Genomic DNA, 19,877 nt, shown 5'->3' on the forward strand with positions numbered 1-19,877 from the left:
TCTGAAGGGACTTACCACATGGTCCTTGGGTGATGCGATCTCCAGTTGGTTCTGATGCTCCAGGCAGCCATATAAAGCTAAGCATCGGTACAGTGCCAGAGTGCCATGCTGAAGAGATTTACATGAAGATTAATATCCGGTGAAATGATCATTTAAACACAAGAATTTTTTTAATTCATACACAGGATGCAGATGTTGTTTTGTGTCCTTGAGAGAGTGATGGTGAGTCATTGCTTTGAACCATTGCTGACATTTTGGTGAAGGCACCTTCACAGCGTTAGGTAGGGTTCCAGGACTTTGTACCAGTGATGACAAAGGAACAGGGAACCTGAAGCTAGTGATATCGCTTGGGCTTGCTGGTTTTTACCTTACTTTATGTGAGAGGCCAAGTTTTTGGGAGATAGTGTTGTAAAAGCTTTGCCACAACGATCGAAGGTGTGCACGGTGAATGGTGAGCCAACCAAGCCTGTGGCTTTGTCCTGGAGATTAACGTCTTCAGTGTTTCTGGAACTGTGGTCATCCAGACCAGTGAGGGAGAGGTTGGATAGGCTGCGTTTGTTTTCTGGAGCGGAGGAGGCTGAGTGGGATAGATAGGGTAGATAGTAAGAATCTCTTTATCTGAAACAAGAGGGCATAGGTATAAGGTGAGAGGAGGGAGGCTTAGAGGGGATCTGAGGGGGGACTTTCACACAGAGTGGTTGGAATCTGCTACGCTCTGCCTGACGAGGTGGTGGAGGCTGGTACCTTCATAATAACGAAGAAGCATCGAGACAAGCACTTGACTCACCAAGGCAAAGAGGCTATATACCTGATGTGGATAAATGGGACTAGTACAGTAGCATGGACATGGTGGGCCGAATGGCCTGTTTCTCTGCTGTACGACTCGTCTGTGGCTCTTTAATGGAAGAACAGCCAAACAAACTCCTGGCTCTTGCATGCTGGAGATGAGTTGTGGGTGCAGGTGGTGATTCAGAGATAGGGAGCTGGCCTGATCTTCCAACAGCTCCGCACTCCCTCGGCACTGCACTGGCCGCCAGCCTGCATCACCCCCAGCTGTCTGAGGTGGAGCCGGTCTTCTGACTCAGGAAGGACCATCAAGCAAACCATCCACTGCTGAATCACCGTAACACTTCCTTCGCAGAATAATACTCCATGTCTCATTTTGTGCCCATCGCAGTTTGGATTTCAGGTACAAAACAAGCTCCTCCTCAACTTTAAACTGATGTTTTCAGAATTTTTTTCACGTTAGGAAAATATCAAATGAATAAAATCTTTACGAGGGCTGGCAGGGTAGATGCTGGGAGGCAGGAGAGTTGGGAACTAAGGGTTGTGTCGGCATCTGAGGATTGAGATGAAGAAAAATTCGAGGGGTGTGAATCTGTGGGCCTCTCCTACCGTGAGGGCCATGGCTGTTCTGTCTTTGGTATATTCAAGGCTGTCACCAATAAGCTGTTGGATGGTCAGAGAGTCAAGGGACACAGGGAAAGTGGAACTGAGATTGAGAATTGTCCCAAACCTTTCTCAATGCTCTGAAATTCACTGGTCGTGAGTCCCCTCTCGCCCCCCACCCCCCACCCCCCATCCTATTGGACCTCCTATGACATCGGTGGGTCAGAGGGTGGATATGTGGCAGCGAGTGACTCACTGCCTGACACCCCAAGGCTTTACCACCATCTCCAAGGCACAAGTCAGGAGTGTGATGGAACACAATCCACTGCCTGGATGAGTGCAGTTCCAGCAACTCCCAAGAAACTTGACACCTTCTCAATACTGGCCTTGCCATTAGTGCTGAGATCCCAAGAATGAATAAAGAAAAGATGCCTCACATGCAGATGATTCATAGGCAAGGTTACGAGGAAAAAGCTGGGACTAAATCAGACAGCCCATTGAAAGATCTGGGAGCAGGAGAGGTGGGTGTGGACCACGACAGCTTGTTGTGGACCACAACAGCTTGGTGTGGACCACGAGAGCTTGGTGTGGATCAGGAGAGTTGGTGTGGATCACGAGAGGTTGGTGTGGATCAGGAGAGTTTGGTGTGGACCATGACAGCTTGGTGTGGATCAGGAGAGTTTGGTGTGGACCACGACAGCTTGGTGTGGATTAGGAGAGGTCAGTGTGGGCCACGAGAGCTTGGTGTGGACCATGACAGCTTAGTGTGGGCTGGGAGAGATTGGTGTGGGCCACGAGAGGTTGGTGTGGATCAGGAGAGCTTGGTGTGGGCCACAAGGGCTTGGTGTGGACGCTAGAAATCTGAACAAAACCCCCCAAAAAAACACTGAATGTAGTCAGTGGGTCAGACAGTGTCTGTGAAGAGAAACAGAGAGAATGGTTCAGGCAAGTGACCCGAAGGGCGGCAATTTCTGTTTCTATTAAAAATACAGCTCAAGTCAGAATGGTGGGGGAGGGGAGGAAATGAAGGGTGGGGCAAAGTGCAAATTCCCCCTGAAATTTCAAGTATACATGTCAGGAAGAGAAGTCCACTCATCCACAGAGTGTGGTCAGAATCTAACTTGTTTCATTGAAGGGGAGAAAATCAGTTGTCCCAGCTGATCTGTTCGATGGGCATTCAGAACCACAGCAATATGGTTGATTTGCAGTAACTCTCTCTAATCAAGGGCTGCCCACGTTCAATGCCAGCCTTGCCAGGGACATTCACATCCAAAAGGGGCTAAGAATGATGGATCCAATCATCCCATGAAGCTGATGGCTGGTAAGGCACAAGGCTCTTCTCATTGCCCTCTCTTCCTTCTTAAAATTCTTTCCTCTCCACAGATAAAGTTGTTCCCATTTTCTTTTGCCTTCAATGTCCAGATGAGGTGCTGAGGGCCTCGGAATGCCAAGCCAGGAATAAAAGTGAAAAGGGAGAGCGGCTCATGGCTGGTGTACTGGAGGTGGGACAACTGATTTTCTCCCCTTTAATGAAGCAGCTAGATTCTGACCGCACTCTACTCTGTGGACGAGTGGACTTCCTTTCCTGACACATATACTTGAAACTTCAGGGGCAATTTGAAACATTCCACGAGGGGTGAAGGGAGGCTCATCGAACAAAACCCGAGGACGAGGTGCAGAGAGAGGTGTTGGGACTTGGGTCAGAGAGGTAGGTTTCCAGGAGCAACATAAAAGGAGGTGCAATAGGTCAGGGCAGGACTGGTGTGTAAGTGGGTGCCTGTTGGTTGGCACTCGGTGAGCTGAGGACCATGTTTCTGGGCTGAATTTCTCTCTGACTCCATGAGGGGGGAGGGGTTTAGGGAAGGAATTCCAAAGATTGGGAGCTTGGCAGAGGAAGGTACCAGTGGTGCAGTGTTTGATGGCTCTGGGCCTGTACTCGCTGGAGCTTAGGACAAGGGGGGCATCTCATTGAAACCTACCGAATATTGAAAGGCCTGGATAGAGTGGATGTGGAGAGGATGTTTCCAGTAGTGGAAGAGTCTAGGACCAGAGGGCACAGCCTCCAAATAAAAGGACGTCCCTTTAGAACAGACATGAGGAGGAATTTCTTTAGCCAGAGGGTGGTGAACCTGTGGAATTCATTGCCACAGACGGCTGTAGAGGCCAAGTCAGTGGGTATATTTAAAGCGGAGGTTGATTGGATCTTGATTAGTAAGAGCATCAAAGGTTACGGGAAGAAGGCAGGAGAATGGGGTTGAGAGGGAAAAATAAATCAGCCCTGATCAAATGGTGGAGCAGACTCGATGGGCCAAATGGCCTAATTCTGCTCCTAGATTCACAGATGGTCAAGAGGCCAGAAAAAGGAGCAGTTATTCCCTTGCTTTGTTTTCCATAAACCAGACATGAACCAAAAGCAAGTTCAAGTTCTGGAAGTCAGATCTTCTTTTGACTTCAAGCCCTGGTGTGACAGTGTTAGACTGGACACTGAATCTAATCAGAGGTCAAAGGCAGCATACAAGCTGTGCGCAGAGATTTTTGGACATAGGCCTGTTGTTCCTCAGGCTTTGTTAGACAATTAAAAAAATTATAGATAATGAACTCTGCTTTGAAAGGGTGACCATGCTTAACAGTCTGAGTTATCATTGGTGGGCAAATATTATGCCAAAAGCCAGCTGCAGTACCAAAACATAAATGGACCTATCACAAAATCAGAATGCCCCACAGCAAGTTACATTCAATGAAGTACTTTCTAAATTGTAGTTGCTGTTGTACTGTAGGAATTGTGGCCTTGGGTTAACATCTATGGATGTTAACATAGCCTCCTGTGTAATAATGAAGGACCCTCTCAACATGCTCTCCCACCCAGACACACCCCTCGTCCTCAACCATCTACCCTCCAGTGAGACTTGGTTTGAATCCAGCGCCCACCAATTCGGCCACTACCGTCAGCATTGATGCGAGAGGACAGGAGCGGGCTTGAGCGATGTGGAAGATAGCTCAGGTTCTTCTTCCGAAGGTCTGGTGAGAGGTGGAGCTGGGAAAGTCAAAGAGTAGGGATCTCGACAGACCCAGCGAGCACAGATGGAGACGGTCACCTCCCAGGTCTTTGAGCTGCTGAGAAAAAGGGTGAGATGATCCGACTGTGGAATCCCGACAATATTAGTGTGTGACACAACCACAGAACTTCTCGTTACATCACAGCACAGGCTGCAAATAAGACACAGGGAAGACACACCGGTGACGCGTCTCAATTCTTCCTCTTGTGGACAATGCCTTGATGCAGAGAAGGTCCCTTTCTTTGGATGAACACATAATTATATGTAAATATAAAATTTTTAACGTTAGAACCAGGCTGATGCTGTTTCTAATCAATATTGATGGCTGCCAGGTAAAAACAGGCTGATATTACCAGAGGTGATGTGGCTTGTCATTAGTGAAAACATCCATTTTTTAAAAATATTCTTTTTCTCAATACTCTTTTGCTTCCTTAAGCTGAGCCATAAAGTCGGCTTCCAAGGGGTTTTCCGAGCAATTCAGGCCATTATTCGGCGGGCGCACAGCGTTATAGCGGCTCCAGTCCCCTTTGCACAGAATCCATGGCAACACGTCCACCTTGTAGTGCAGTTCAGGCGAGAACTCCGTGCTGATCAGGTTGGGAGCCCCCGCGCCCTTCCCGCGGGTGATCAGCCTCATCTGGTCGTCATAGCAACAGTGCTGGGCAGCCAGGGTGGCACTGTCGAAGGAGAGCATGGAGCGGATACAGAACTTGGAGGTGGGCTTGTAGATGTCCAGGCGCTCCTTTGGCCCACTGGCGTCGCGCCAGCGGAAGAACCTGCCCTTGCCGTCTTCGCGGACGCTGACGATGCTGTACACGGCCTCGGTGGGGTAGGTGCAGGGGCAGCTGGGCAGGTCAGTCAGCGCCTTGGTCAGGTACTTCTTCAGGAACTCGCTCTTGCAGTTCAGCCACTTCTCGCAGCTGTCCACTTCTGTAGGGCGAAAGTGAATTCAAAAGGAAAAGGGTGAGGCAAAGACTGGAGCAAAGCTGCTGGAGCTACCAGGCAGCGTCTGTGGAGAGAGAAACAGGGCTAACATCTTTTATCCATCTCCCCTGGTGGATCTGCTCTCCCCTCCTCCCTCGCACCTGCCTCTCACTATCTCTTACCTGCATCTACCCATCACCTTCCTGGGCAGCACAGTGGTGTAGAGGGAGGCACGGTAGTGTAGCGGTTAGCGTAACACTATTACAGTGCCAGAGACCCAGGTTCAATTCCCACCCCTGTCTGTAAGGAGTTTGTACGTTCTCCCCATGTGTCTGCGTGGGTTTCCTCCAGGTGCTCCGGTTTCCTCCCACATTCCAAAGACGTACGGGTTAGGAAGTTGTGAGCATGCTATATTGGCGCCAGAAGCGTGGCGACACTTGCGGGCTGCCCCCCAGCACGTTCTCAGTAACGCAAAAAGATGCATTTCACTGTGTGTTTCGATGTACATGTGACTAATAAAGAAATATCTTATCTGTGCCCACCCGCCTCCCCTCTTTTGTTCACCTATCACTGCTCTGTTTTTCCCTCTGATATATCGGGCTTCCCCTTTTCCTATCTTCAGTCCTGGAGATGGGTCCTGACCGGAAACGTTGACCACCTGCTTTTCTCCACGGATGCTGCCTGGCCTGCTGAGTTCCTCCAGCATCATCGTGTTTTTCATCCGGATTCCAGCATCCTTTGTCTCTCTCAGGCCAATCAGTTATGGGAAACATTACCTCTTATAACAGACAAAGCACTGGAGGAAGTCAGGCATCCAGTGCTTTGCGTGTTGCTCCAGATTCCAGCATTTGCAGTCTCTTGTGCCAACATTAGAGGTAAAACAGGATACAGTGAAAATGGGGAGGGGTCCAGAGAATGAACGGCACGGTTGGATGGAGGCCAGGAGAAACTGAATGGGGCATTGAGTATAAGGGTAAGGAATAGCAAGCAATCTGCTGGAGAACCTCAGTGAGTCAAGCAGCATCTGTAGGGGGGAAAGAAATGGTCAATGTTTTGGGTCATAACCTGATGCAGGGTTTCAACCTGAAATGTCGACAATTCCTTTCCCCTTCACAGATGCTGCTCGACCCGCTGAGCTCCTCCAGCAGATTGTCTGTTGCTCCAGATTTCAGCATCTGCAGTGTGTTGTGTCTCTAAGGGTAAGGAAGTCATGCTGCAGCTATGTAAAACTTTGGTTAGGCCGCACTTGGGATATTGTGTGCAGTTCTGCTCGCCCCATTACAGGAAGGATGTGGAAGCTTTGGAAAGGGGACAGAAGAGGTTTACTGGGATGCTGCCTGGATTAGAGGGTATGAGTTGGACAAACTTGAGTTGTTCTTTCTGGAGCGGCAGAGGCTGAGGGGAGACCTGATAGAAGTTTACAAAATTATGAGAGGCAGAGATAGGGTAGACAGTCAGAATCATTTTTTCCCAGGGTAGAGATGTCAAATACTAGAGGACATGCATTTAAGCTGAGAGGGGGAAAGTTTAAGGGAGATGTATGGGGCAAGTTTTTTACACAGAGAGTGCTAGGTGCTTGGAACAGGCTGCTGGGGGGAGTGCTGGAAGCAGATACGATAGTGGTGTTTAAGAGGCTTTTAGACAGACGCAGGGAATGGAGGAATATGGATCATGTGCAGGCAGAAGAGATTTCATTTAATCCGGCATTGTGTTCGGCACAGACATTGTGGGCTGAAGGGCCTGTTCCTGTGCTGTCCTGTTCTCTGGTCTATTGACATAAATGATGATGGTGTTGGCTGGGAGAGGGGAGTAAAGGGTCATAAGTAATGGAACGAGTCAGAGGAGTAAGTAGGAGATTAACTGTGAAGCTATCAGCAGGAAGGAAAGAAAAGGAAACTAACTATGAGCATTCGAGGTGTGAGAATCAAAGGCTGGAACCGCTGATCATCTGAAGCTGTTGCGGGTGATGTTATCCTGAGGACTGTAGTGCACCCGGTCAGAAGATAAGTTGTTGTTTCTCAAGTTTGGAGGTGGAAGGTGCAGAGGTTGGAGTGGGAGAGGGGCAGAGAATTAGAGAATTAAAGGTGGACATTCCATAAGGTTGTTAAGCAGCTTTAGCCAGAGAGTCACACAGCCGGGAAATGCAGGCCCTTTGACCCACTGACCGTTCACCACCCATTTACACCAGTCCTACACCAATCCCATTTTATTCTCCCCACACTCCCATCAACTCCCAACAGATGTACCACTCACCGACACACTCGGGGCAACTCAGAGTGGGCAATTGACCTACCCCAATCCGCATATCTTTGGGACACGGGAGGAAACTGGAGCAACATGGGGGAAACCCACACAGTCGCAGGGAGAATGTGCAAACTCCACCCAGATAATACCCAAGGTCGGGATTGAACCCAGGTCACTGGATCTGTGAGACAGCAGCTGTACTGCCAGTGCTACTGTGCACTGCAGTTCTACCTGTCTGGTTTAAAACAATACAAGAACCAATGAAGGAAGAACAGCCAGGACCACTCAGCACATCACCCACCTTAATGACACACAAATAGGCCAAGGCTCACACACACCAGCCAGCTAGCCACCTATAAATCTGATGAAGGTTTCAGGAGAAATATCGTCAGCCACGGAGAGGCTGGAATGTGGAGCTTGCTCCCACAGCACAAAAGGGAAGTAGCACTGTGGCACTCGAGAAGGGCCAGGTAAGTACATGAAGGAGAAAGCAACCAGTGAATATCTTGGGTGGGATTGGTTGGGAGGAGACTCGTGGGGAGGTGTGACACCAATTTAGGACAACTGGGTTGCTGGCCCGATCTTGCTGGCTGGCCTGATGAGACTGAAATAGGTGGTATCGTAGACAGTGAAGACTATCAGAAATTACAGTGGGATCTTGATCAGTGGGCCAAGGAATGGCAAATGGAGTTTAATTCAGATGTGCAAGGAGCTGCATTTTGGGAAGTCAAGCCAAGGTAGGACTTTCACAGTGAATGGTAGGGCCCTGGGGAGTGTTGAAGAACAGAGGGACCTAGAAATACAAATACATAGTTTCCTGAAAATGGGTGTCACAAGTAGACAGGGTGGTGAAGAAGGCTTTTGGCACACTGGCCTTCAGTCAGGGCATTGAGTGTAGGAGTTGGGATGTTATGTTGCAGTTGTACAAGACGTTGTTGGGTGAGGCCACACTTGGATTATGATGTTCAGTTTTGGTCGCCCTGCTTAAGGAAAGATGCCTTCAAACTGGAAAGAGTGCAGAAAATATTTACGAGGATGTTGCCAGGACTCGAGGGACTAGGGGAGAGGTTGGGGAGGTAGGACTTTATTCCTTGAAGTGAAGGAGACTGATGGGTGATCTTATAGAGGTGTATAAAATCATGAGGGCAATAGACAGGGTGGGTACACACAGTTTTTTTCCCAGGGTCGGGAATCAAGAGCCAGAGGGCTTAGGTTTAAGGTGAGCGGGGCGAGATTTAGTAGGAACCTGAGGGTCAATTTTTCCACACGGGGTGATGGGTATATGGAACAAGCTGTCAGAGGAAGTGGTTGAGGCAGGTACAATGACAACATTTAAAAGACATTTGGACAGGTACATGGATCGGAAAGGTTTAGAGGGATATGGATGAAGCATGGGCAAATATGACTAGCTTAGATGGGCATCTTGGTCGGTATGGACGAGTTGGGCTGAACGGCTGACTTCCAAGCTAACTAGCTAAGGCCAGCAGATGCTGGACAACCTTGGGGTTGGTAACGTTAAATTAAGATTGACATTTTACCAGAGCCCACTCCTGGATTCCTCTTATCAGGAAGAGAACTCAGATTTGCACTTTCCCCAGATGCAATACGAGGCGGACAAGAAACCCATGAGTTCTGGGTGTCAGGGTAGACAGACGTGCCTGGCATTACCAGGCAGCAGAAGGGACTGGTTGACCCATTCCTTCTATCTCCTTCAGCCAACGTACTCTCACCCTGTCGGTGCTGGAGCTGTGCACTCACCCGAGTCAAACAACTCCGTTCCATTTTCTTTCTCATCCAGAGTTTTTTCTGTTGCTGTGTTCAGATCATCTTCCATCCCTTCAGGAAAAGAGCACTGTCAGTTTCAGGCAAACCTGCCCGTCAGTGGACCGATTTCCCCATCTGAACACTCAATGCCAATTTGGAAACCATTCCCAACAGCAATTTGATACTCGATTTTTTTGGATTCCTGAATGGCCTTACAGCAACAATCCCTCATCCTAGAACCGCTATGGTTCTAAGTTCCTCGACCAGGAATAGAGTTACATATCTCAGCTGCTGAACCTTTTAGTTCTTTCCATAGCTGCGTTGATGGACTCATTAATGGATTATAGTACAAAGGTTGTTACATCTTCTAATTTGTCCAAGATGCTGGTTATGAAGGGTGGGGAAAGATGGTGGAACATGTGGGGAACAACCTTGTTCACGAGGGAGCAACAAACCATCTCAGCGGGTCGAGCAGTATCTGTGGGGGAAAGGAATTGCCGACGTTTAGGGTCGAGACCCTGCTTCAGGACTGAGCGGGGAGAGGAGAGATGGCCAAGGTAAAGAGGAGAGGGGGTTTGGTGAGACAGGGGCCAGAGGTGATTGGTGGACCGATGGGGTGGGTGAAGGAAGCTGAGTAGATGGAGACAGGTAGCAGAGGAGGAGTGGTTGGGAGACAGAGGGAGGTGGGTGATCGACGAAGGCAGACAACAGAAGAGGCAGGTGGAGCCAGGAGGGGGGAGGCGAGGGTGAAGGCGGAGACAGCTTCAGGAGGGTAAAAAGCAGAAACACAAAGGCTCCCAGTGCTGGAATATGATGTGAGGAAAGTGATAATGAGAACTATTAGGGGAGGGGTGAAAGGAAGAAGGAACCAGGACCAGATTGGTGGGTGGGAGAGATCCAGTGAGTGAAGTGTGTGGTAGTGGGTGAATAGAACTTGAGGAAGGGGACGAAAATGGGTAAAGGGGGGGCTGGAGGGGGTGTATGGGAAAGGGGACAAAAATAGGGGGACTGGAGGAGAATCTGGAGAAGAGGGCAAAGAAAACCAGAGGTGAGGGTTACCTGAGAACTGAAAATTCAACATTCATACCATTGGGCTGTAGACCACCCAGGCGGAATATGAGGTGTTGTTCCTCGAGGTTGCGTTGGGCCTCACCCTGGCAGTGGAGAAGGCCGAGGATAGATATGTTGGGAAGGGGAATTGAAGTGGCATGCAGCCGGGAGCTCGGGAAGGTGCACTGCGAATCGGTCACCCAGTCTGTGCTTGGTCTCCCTGATGTAGAGGAGGCCACACTGGGAGCACCGAATGCAGTCAACAAGGTTGGAAGAGGTGTATGTGAACCTCCGCCTCACTTAGAAACATAGAAAACCTACAGCACAATTCAGGCCTTTCAGCCCACAAAGCTGTGCCGAGCATGTCCCTACCTCAGAAATTACTAGGCTTACCCATAGCCCTCTATTTTTCTCAGCTCCATGTACCTATCCAACAGTCTCTTAAGAGACCCTATCGTATCCGCCTCCACCACCATTGCTGGCAGCCCATTCCACACACTCACCACTCTCTGAGTAAAAAACTTACCCCTGACATCTCCTCTATATCTACTCCCCAGCACCTTAAACCTATGTCCTCTTGTGGCCACCATTTCAGCCCTGGGGAAAAGCCTCTGACTATCTACCCGATCAATACCTCTCATCATCTTATACACCTCTATCAGGTCCCCCCCTCATCCTCCGTCTCTCCAAGGAGAAAAGGCTGAGTTCCCTCAACCTGCTTTCATAACGCATGCTCCACATTCCAGGCAGCATCCTTGTAAATCTCCTCTGCACCCTCTCTATGGCTTCTACATCCTTCCCGTAGTGAGGTGACCAGAACTGAGCACAGTACTCCAAGTGGGGTCTGACCAGGGTCCTATATAGCTGCAACAATACCTCTTGGCTCCTAAATTCAATTCCCCGATTGCTGAAGGACAATACACTATACGCCTTCTTAACCACAGAGTCAACCTATGCAGCTGCTTTGAGCGTCCTATGGACTCGGACTCCAAGATCCCTCTGATCCTCCACACTGCCAAGAGTCCTACCATTAATACTATATTCTGCCATCATATTTGACCTACCAAAATGAACTACTTCACACTTATCTGGGTTGAACTGCATCTGCCACTTCTCAGCCCAACTTTGCATCCTATCTATGTCCCGCTGTAACCTCTGACAGCCCTCTATACTATCCACAACACATCCAACCTTTGTGTCATCCGCAAACTTACTAACCCATCCCTCCACTTCCTCATCCAGGTTGTTTATAAAAATCACAAAGAGTAAGGGTCCCAGGACAGATCCCTGAGGTACACCACTGGTCACTGACCTCCATGCAGAATACGACCCTTCAACATCCACTCTTTGCCTTCTGTGGGCCAGCCAGTTCTGGATCCACATTGCAATGTCCCCTTGGATCCCATGTCTCCTCACCTTCTCCATAAGCCTCGCATGGGGTACCTTATCAAACGCCTTGCTGAAATCCTTATACACTACATCTACTGCTCTCCCTTCATCGATGTGTTTAGTCACATCCTCAAAAAATTCAATCAGGCTCGTAAGGCAGGACCTGCCCTTGACAAAGCCATGCTGACTATTCCTAATCATATTATACCTCTCCAAATGTTCATAAATCCTGCCTCTCAGGATCTTCTCCATCAGTTTACTAACCACTGAGGTAAGAATCTCTGGTCTATAATTTCCTGGGCTATCTCTACTCCCTTTCTTGAATAAGGGAACAACATCCACAACCCTCCAATCTTCTGGGACCTCTCCTGTCTCCATGGATGACACAAAGATCATCGTCAGAGGCTCTGCAATCTCCTCCCTCACCTCCCACAGCAGCCTGGGGTACATCTCATCCAGTCCCAGTGATTTATCCAACTTGATGCCTTCCAAAAGTTCTAGCACCTCCTCTTTCCTAATATCTACATGCTCAAGCTTTTCAGGCCGCTGCAAGTCCCCACTACAATCCCCCAGATCTTTTTCCATAGTGAATACTGATGTAAAGTATTCATTAAGTACCTCCGCCATTTCTTCCTGATCCATACACACTTTCCCACTACTGCACTTGATAGGCCCTATTCTTTCGCATCTTATCCTCTTGCTCTTCACATACTTGCAGAACGCCTTGGGGTTTTCCTTAATCCTGCCCGCCAAGGCCTTCTCAGTCCCCTTCTGGCTCTCCTAATTTCCTTCTTAAGCTCCTTCCTGTTAGCCTTATACTCTTCCAGATCTCTAACATTACCTATCTCTCTGTACCTTTTTTAGGCTTTTCTTTTCTTTTTGACTGGATTTATTATAGCCTTTGTACACCACGGTTCCTGTATCCTGTCGTGACTCCCCTGTCTCATTGTAACATGCCTATGCAGAACTTCACCCAAATATCCCCTGAATATTTGTCACATTTCTTCCGTACTTTTCCCTGAGAACAGCTGTTCCCAATTTAATCTTCCAATTTCCTGCCTGAGAGCCCCATAATTCCCTTTACTCCAAGTAAACGCCTTTCTAGTCTGTCTGTTCCTATCTCTCTCCAATGCTAATGTAAAGGAGATAGAATTATGATCACTATCACCAAAATGCTCTCCCACTGAGAGATCTGACACCTGACCAGGTTCATTTCCCAATACCAAATCAAGCACAGCCTCTCCTCTTGTAGGCTTATCTACATATTGTGTCAAGAACCCTTCCTGAACACACTGAACAAACTCCACCACATCTAAACCCCTCACTGTCTGGAGGTGCCAATCGATGTTCAGGAAATTAAAATCCCCCATCACAACAATTCTGTTATTTTCACACCTTTCTAGGATCTGCTTCCCTATCTGCTCCTCAATATCCCTGTTACTATTGGGCAGCCTATAAAAAACACCCAGTAAAGTTATTGACCCCTTCCTGTTCCTAACCTCCACCCACAGAGACTCCGTAGACAGTCCCTCCATGACGTCCACCTTTTCTGCAGCTGTGACACTATCTCTGATCAACAGTGCCACTCCCCCATCTCTCTTGCCTCCCTCCCTGTCCTTTCTGAAGCATCTAAAACCCAGCACTTGAAGTAACCATTCCGGTTCCTGAGCCACCACAATCTCTGTAATGGCCACCACATCATAGCTCCAAGTATTGATCCAAGCTCTAAGCTCATCCACCTTGTTCACAATACTCCTTGCGTTAAAATAGACACATCTTAACCCGGTCTGAGCACGTCCCTTCTCTATCACCTGCCTATCCTCCCTCTCGTACCTACTATTAGCTTTCTCTATTTGAGAGCCAAACACCTCTTCCCCAGTCTCTCCAGTTCGGATCCCACCCCCCAACAATTCTAGTTTAAACTCTCCCCAGTAGCCTTAGCAAACCTCCCCGCCAGGATATTGGTTCCCCTGGAATTCAAGTGCAACCCGTCCTCTTTGAACAGGTCATACCTGCCCCAAAAGAGGCCCCAATGATCCAGAAATCTGAATCGCTGCTCCTTACTCCAATCCCTCAGCCACGCATTTAACCTCCTCCTCATTCTGTTCCTATCTTCACTGTCATGTGGCACAGGCAGTAATCCGGAAATTACTACCTCTGAGGTCCTGCTTCTCAACTTCCTTCCTAACTCCCTATGGTCTTTTTTTCAGGACCTCATTCCTTTCCCTACCTATGTTGTTGGCACCAATATGTACCGCGACTCCTGGCTGTTCTCCCTCCCCCTTCAGGATATCTTGGACGCGATCTGAAACATCCCGGACCCTGGCACCTGGGAGGCAAACTACCTTCTGAGTTTCTTTCCTGCATCCACAGAATCGCTTGTCTGCCCACCTAACTATAGAGGCCCCATCACTGGTGCCCTCCTCTCTCCTTCCCTACCCTTCGGAGCCACAGGGCCGGACTCTGTGCCAGAGACACTGCCACTGTTGCTTCCCCCAGGCAGGCTGTCTCTCCCAACAACACTCAAGCAGGAGCACTTATTGTCAAGGGGTACAGCCCCAGGGGTACTTTCTAGTACCTGACTCTTCCCCCTTCCCCCTCCTGACTGCGACCCACTTGCCTGACTCCCGTGGTCCCGGTGTGACCACCTGCCTATAACTCCTTTCTATCACCTCCTCATTCTCCCTGACCAGACGAAAGTCATCGAGCTGCATCTCCAGTTCCCTAACAGGGTCCCTTAGGAGCTGCAGCTTGACACACCAGGTGCAGATGTAGCCCTCCCGGAGGCAGGGAGACTCTGGGAACTCACCTGGAAGGTGGTGAGAGAGGTGTAAGGACGGGTTGCACCTCCTGCAGTTGCAGGGATGGGTGTGGAGGGATGAGCGGACCAGGGAACCACGCAGGGAGTGGTCCTTGCAAAAGGTGGAAAGGGGAGGGGAGGGTAATATGTAGCTGGTGGTGGGATCTCGTTGCAGCTGGCGGAAATGATGAAGGATGACATGCTGGATGTGGAGTCTGATAGAGTGAAAGGTGAGGGCAAGGGGGACTCTCTCTGTTCTGTATGGAGGGAAAGGGGGTGAGAGCAGGTCCGAGAAACAGAGGAAATGCAAGAGAGGGCTCCACCAACCACAGTAGAAGGGAAGCCACGTTTCCTGAGAAAGGAGGACGTTTCAGATGTCCTGGGATGTTCATGACGGTCATGGTGTACCACAACACAGTGTATTAGTTATACATTAGAGGAAATTACCTCAGTCAATGCCTGTGGAAAAATCCAGTGGGATTGAAGATAGCAAAAAGGGTACGAGTCAAATTACAGTAAGGTAAACGTACAAAAAAAACAAAGATGTTTTATGTACATGACCAGCGCATGGGTAACTAAGCAAAGTTGGAAATGAGGGTTATGGGTAGAGATCTTAATGGATCTAAAGGAGGGAGGTGATGCCGGTGTTATAGTGACTGAGGAGGTGTATGAAATATTGGATGGGATTAACGTGGTAATAGACTAAGTATTGAGCTGTTCAGCACTTTCTTCAAATGCCAGAAATGCCAGACTTAAACGAAATGTATGCCAGTTTATTAAGAGATGCAAGGACAGAAGTTGCAGAGGCTCTGAGCACAATCTTTCAATCGTCCTTGGCTCCAGGAGAGCAGCTGGAGGACTTCTAATGTTGTATTGTTGTGTGAAAGGGAGAGATAAACCAAATAATTAAAGGTCAGTTAGTTTTAACTTCAGAGGTGAGCAAATTATTGGAACCATTCCTCAGGGACAGTCTAAGCCTTGGTTTAGAAAGGCACAGATTATCCAGGGTAGTCTGCATGGATTTATCAAGGGAAAGGCTGGGTCTGACTAATGATTTAATTTTTGAGCAGGTGGAAAGGAGGGTCTGTGAGGGCTGTGCCTTTAATGTTTGACAGTTCCACATGACAGCTGGCCAAAAAAATATGTATGTGAGAGACAGCAATGAGGGTGTAAAAGCTGCTCTGTGGCAGGAAGCAAAGGGTCGTGACTGATGGGTGTTTTTGCAACTGGAAGGTTGTGGAACCCAGTGAGCTCAGAAACCAGCTCCTTCCTTTTGTAACATGAATAAATGATTGAGACCTAAATGTAAATTGCAGATGATACAAAAATTGGCCATGCAGTTGACAGAGAGGACAAAAGTTTTAGATGACAGGAAGACAGAGATGATCAGGTCATTAGGGTAGAAAAGTGACAATTGGGATTTAATCCAGAGCAGGGTGAGGTAATGTATTTGGGGAACTGTGGTGAGACAGAAAGTTAAATATAAATGGGAGGATACTGAGAGGTGTGGAGGAACAGAGAGAGCTTGGAGTATATCCACAGATCACTAAATGTAGCAGGGCAGGTGGATAAGGGGGTTAAAAAAGGTATATAGAATACTTTCTTTAATAAGCCAAGACATGGAGGTTATGTTAGACCACAGCTTGAGTATTGTGTACAGTTCCGTTCACTACATTGCAAGGAAGATGTGATTACACTGGTGAGGGTGCAGAGGGAGTCCATGAGGATGTTGCCAGCAGTGGAAAATTGTATCCATAGGGAAATATTGGATAAACCAGGGGTGCTTTCTTTGGGAAAGAGGAGGCTGAAAGGAGAGTTAATTCTAGGGAATGACAAGGGGCCTAGATGGAGTAAATGGGGAGGGATCTTTATCCCTTGGCAGAGGCGTCAAAAACCAAGGGGCAGAGTTGGTAGAAGGGTTAGAGGAGAGATGAGAGGAGATTTTTTTCATCCAGAGGTGGCAGAGGGTGAGAACTTGCTGCTTGAAAGGGCAGTGGAAACAGAAAGGCCCCTCACAGGGTGGCAGGTTAACCGGCCACTGTAGATTACCCTGTGTGTGTAGAATCTGGGAGGGGTTGATTGTAACGTGGAGAGAATAAGATGGGTTTGGGGTAGACCGGTGCTTAATGGTTGACACGGTCTGGGCCTGTTTCTGTGCTGTGTGTTTGTGACTCTGCAACATGTCAAAGTACACTGATGTGCACTTGAAGAGCCATGACCTGCAGAACTACAACCCGGTGACGGGAGGTGGGATTAGGCTGGATGGTCCTCCTTCAACTGGACTAGACACAATGGGCTGAATGGCCTCCTACTGTGTCATAAACGTTCACCATTCAAATTTAGGAAAATACAGTTCAAAGCAGTGGGCCGGAAAATTCTTCCCTGTTGTCTGTTGAATGTGAGATGCCTATGAAGAGTTGCTCTATGGGTTTGAGGATGTCTATCTGCCGTTCATATGTTGAATGGTGTCCAAGTCCTTCCTTGGAGATAGAACCATAGAACCGTGCATCCAGTCAGCACACTGTGTCCATGCTGGGCAAGGGAAGAGCCATCCAGCCTGATCCCACTTTCTGGCACTCGGCCCAGAGCCTTGTAGAAGACAAGTGCTCACCTTATAAGTGGGGGATGAGATTTCTGGCTTCAGTTCTCGATTCCCTGTCCCCTATTGCTCTCTTGGTGAAAACACCTCCCTTCTGCAGGTTACCCAGATAGTGAGGTCTCAGGCCTTCCCTCTTCGTATTGTCCAGGCTCCCGACCATTAAGCCTGCCCCAGGCCCCTCTCACCCACTCACCCGGGCATCGCTTCAGGTCACAGGTCCGTGACTCGGTGGCAGTGCAGGCGTAACCACACGACCGGGTGCGCTTCTGGTTGCCGGTGCCGCACGTCACCGTGCAGGGGGACCAGGCACTCCAGTCTCCGTCGTCCTTGTAGTCTGTGGAGCAGAGAGAAACACGTCAGAGTCTGGACGGGGATCAGAGTGACAATGGAGGACAAGGCTGCAGCCACACTGGGTCCTGCTCAGGGAGATACCAGGGCTGGAAGCAACTCGGGATCCGTCTATTTCCAATATCGAGCCAGCATGCAGTTGTCTCACACCGCTCAGAAACAGGCTCCTCCGCACCATCTCACTGCAGCACCATTGCTCCACCTCCACCCTAGCCCTTGGTTTGTGGTCTGGGTGGGACCGAGGCTTGGATCCAGTCAGGGTGGGTAGCAAGAATGGAGTGTAGCTCAGCGACTGGAGAACATGCACACCAAAACACACACCAAAACACAAACACACCAAAACACACACACACACACACACCAAAACACAAACACACGCATACACACACACATACACACACCAAAACACAAACACACCCATACACACACACACATACACACACCAAAACACAAACACACCCATACACACACACACATACACACACCAAAACACAAACACACACATACACACACACACATACACACACCAAAACACAAAACACACCCATACACACACACATACACACACCAAAACACAAACACACACATACACACACCAAAACACAAACACACGCATACACACACACACATACACACACCAAAACACAAACACACCCATACACACACACACATACACACACCAAAACACAAACACACGCATGCCTACACACACATACACACACCAAAACACAAACACACACATGCACGCACACACATAACGCACCAAAACACAAACACACACATACACGCACACAGAAAAACACACCAAAATACAAACACAAACATGGACACGTGCACACACACACACCAAAACACAAACACGCATGCACACACATCTACACACACACACACCAAAACACAAACACATACACATGTGGACACACCCACATGCATGCGCACACACACACGCACATGCACACACATACACGCACACCAAAACACAAATACCCATCGACACACATTGTCACTGACACACAATGACACACACACCAAAACACATCCACTGACACACACACACACATGCGCGCACACACACACAAACAAAAAGTATTCACATGATTATGCACACTTACACAAATATGTATACACACATTTTATGTTGTATCCCATACTGAGCACTACAATATATGTTAAGATTTAATACTAAACATCCAATCCAGTTCCAGCAAACTCTTTCCCACTAACTGCGTCAGCTGTAGTAGCTGGGTTTACACTGGACACGTAAAAGGCACAGAATATGAGGGCCTGATGATTCCATGTGAGTAAGTCTGCCAGTGTATTCAGGAAATGGATATACTGGAGCCAACACATTAAACACACACAGAGGTCAGATTAAACACGCTACAGATGCCCAGACAGATCTTGCCATTCCTAATCTTCAGTTTGAAACTGGCCAGCAGATTGTAATCCACATAGTTTTCTCAGAACAAACACTCTGATTGGCCTGACCTGTACACACCAAAGCACAGTAACACAGTGATTGGGCTTTCGAGGGTCCCAGCACCACCTCAGCACGAGAATGACTTACTGTGCATTCCCCGGAGTAATCCCCCTAACCATACAACATATGGTGTCTGAGGATATACAGTGAACAGCAGGGCTGTCTCCGTTCTGGGAGAAATGAGCTGGGTGAGTTTACAACATCAGTACTCCAGGCCACATTCACAAAAACTTCATGTTTGGCTGACCAGTTTTCTGCTGCAAGTTAAGTTTCTATCACCAAGTAGTTCTGGAATTTCTTCACATCTGGCTTATTCACAAGGCCAATAACGCAAATGGTTAACAAGCACTAATAAACAGGCTCCACGGAGCAGGCCAACTATCGGCTTCAATGCTCAGTAAACACTAACACCTGCAAGTTGCTGTCAGTTTCCACATCATTAGTTTGTTGAGATGTTCCACCAAGTCGTTTGAAGTGAGCACTAATTAACCTCCAGGTCTGCTGCAGATGTGTGAGTGGCACATGTGTCTGTGTGCCTGTGTGCGCGTGTGTGTGCGTCTATGTATGTGTGTCTGTGTGTCTATGAGTGTGTGTTCATGTATGCGTGTACATGTGTGCGTCTATATGTGTGTTCATGTATGCATGTACATGTGTGTGTGCCTGTGTGTGTGTGTGTGCATGTATCTCTGTGTCCGTATGTTCATGTGTGCATGTCTGCATGTATGCATGTACACATGTTTGTATGTGCACGTATGTCTCTCTGTGTGTCTGTCCATATGTGCATGTATGTGTGTGTGTGAATACACATCTATGTTTGTGACTGTGTATGTGTCT

At 48.4% G+C, this 19,877-nt stretch overlaps 1 protein-coding gene across 2 annotated transcripts in view; it reads right to left on the reverse strand.

Annotated features, from left to right (window-relative positions):
* Positions 1-1,612: 1,612 nt before the first annotated feature.
* Positions 1,613-19,877, reverse strand: part of ism2a (isthmin 2a) — a 44,423-nt gene continuing 26,158 nt past the window's right edge. Inside the window, exons 4-6 of one of the 2 annotated variants that reach the window (XM_052018327.1) lie at positions 17,409-17,549; positions 9,372-9,449; positions 1,613-5,375 (exon numbers count right to left, since the gene is read on the reverse strand). In XM_052018327.1, the coding sequence (XP_051874287.1) occupies positions 4,858-5,375; positions 9,372-9,449; positions 17,409-17,549 (737 nt within the window). In that variant the 3' untranslated portion in view covers positions 1,613-4,857. The remainder of the gene's footprint in view (positions 5,376-9,371; positions 9,450-17,408; positions 17,550-19,877) is intronic. The other variant, XM_052018336.1, reaches the window with a different exon arrangement.

This window comes from Pristis pectinata, chromosome 1 (genome assembly GCF_009764475.1).
Source record: "Pristis pectinata isolate sPriPec2 chromosome 1, sPriPec2.1.pri, whole genome shotgun sequence".
NCBI lineage: Eukaryota > Metazoa > Chordata > Chondrichthyes > Rhinopristiformes > Pristidae > Pristis > Pristis pectinata.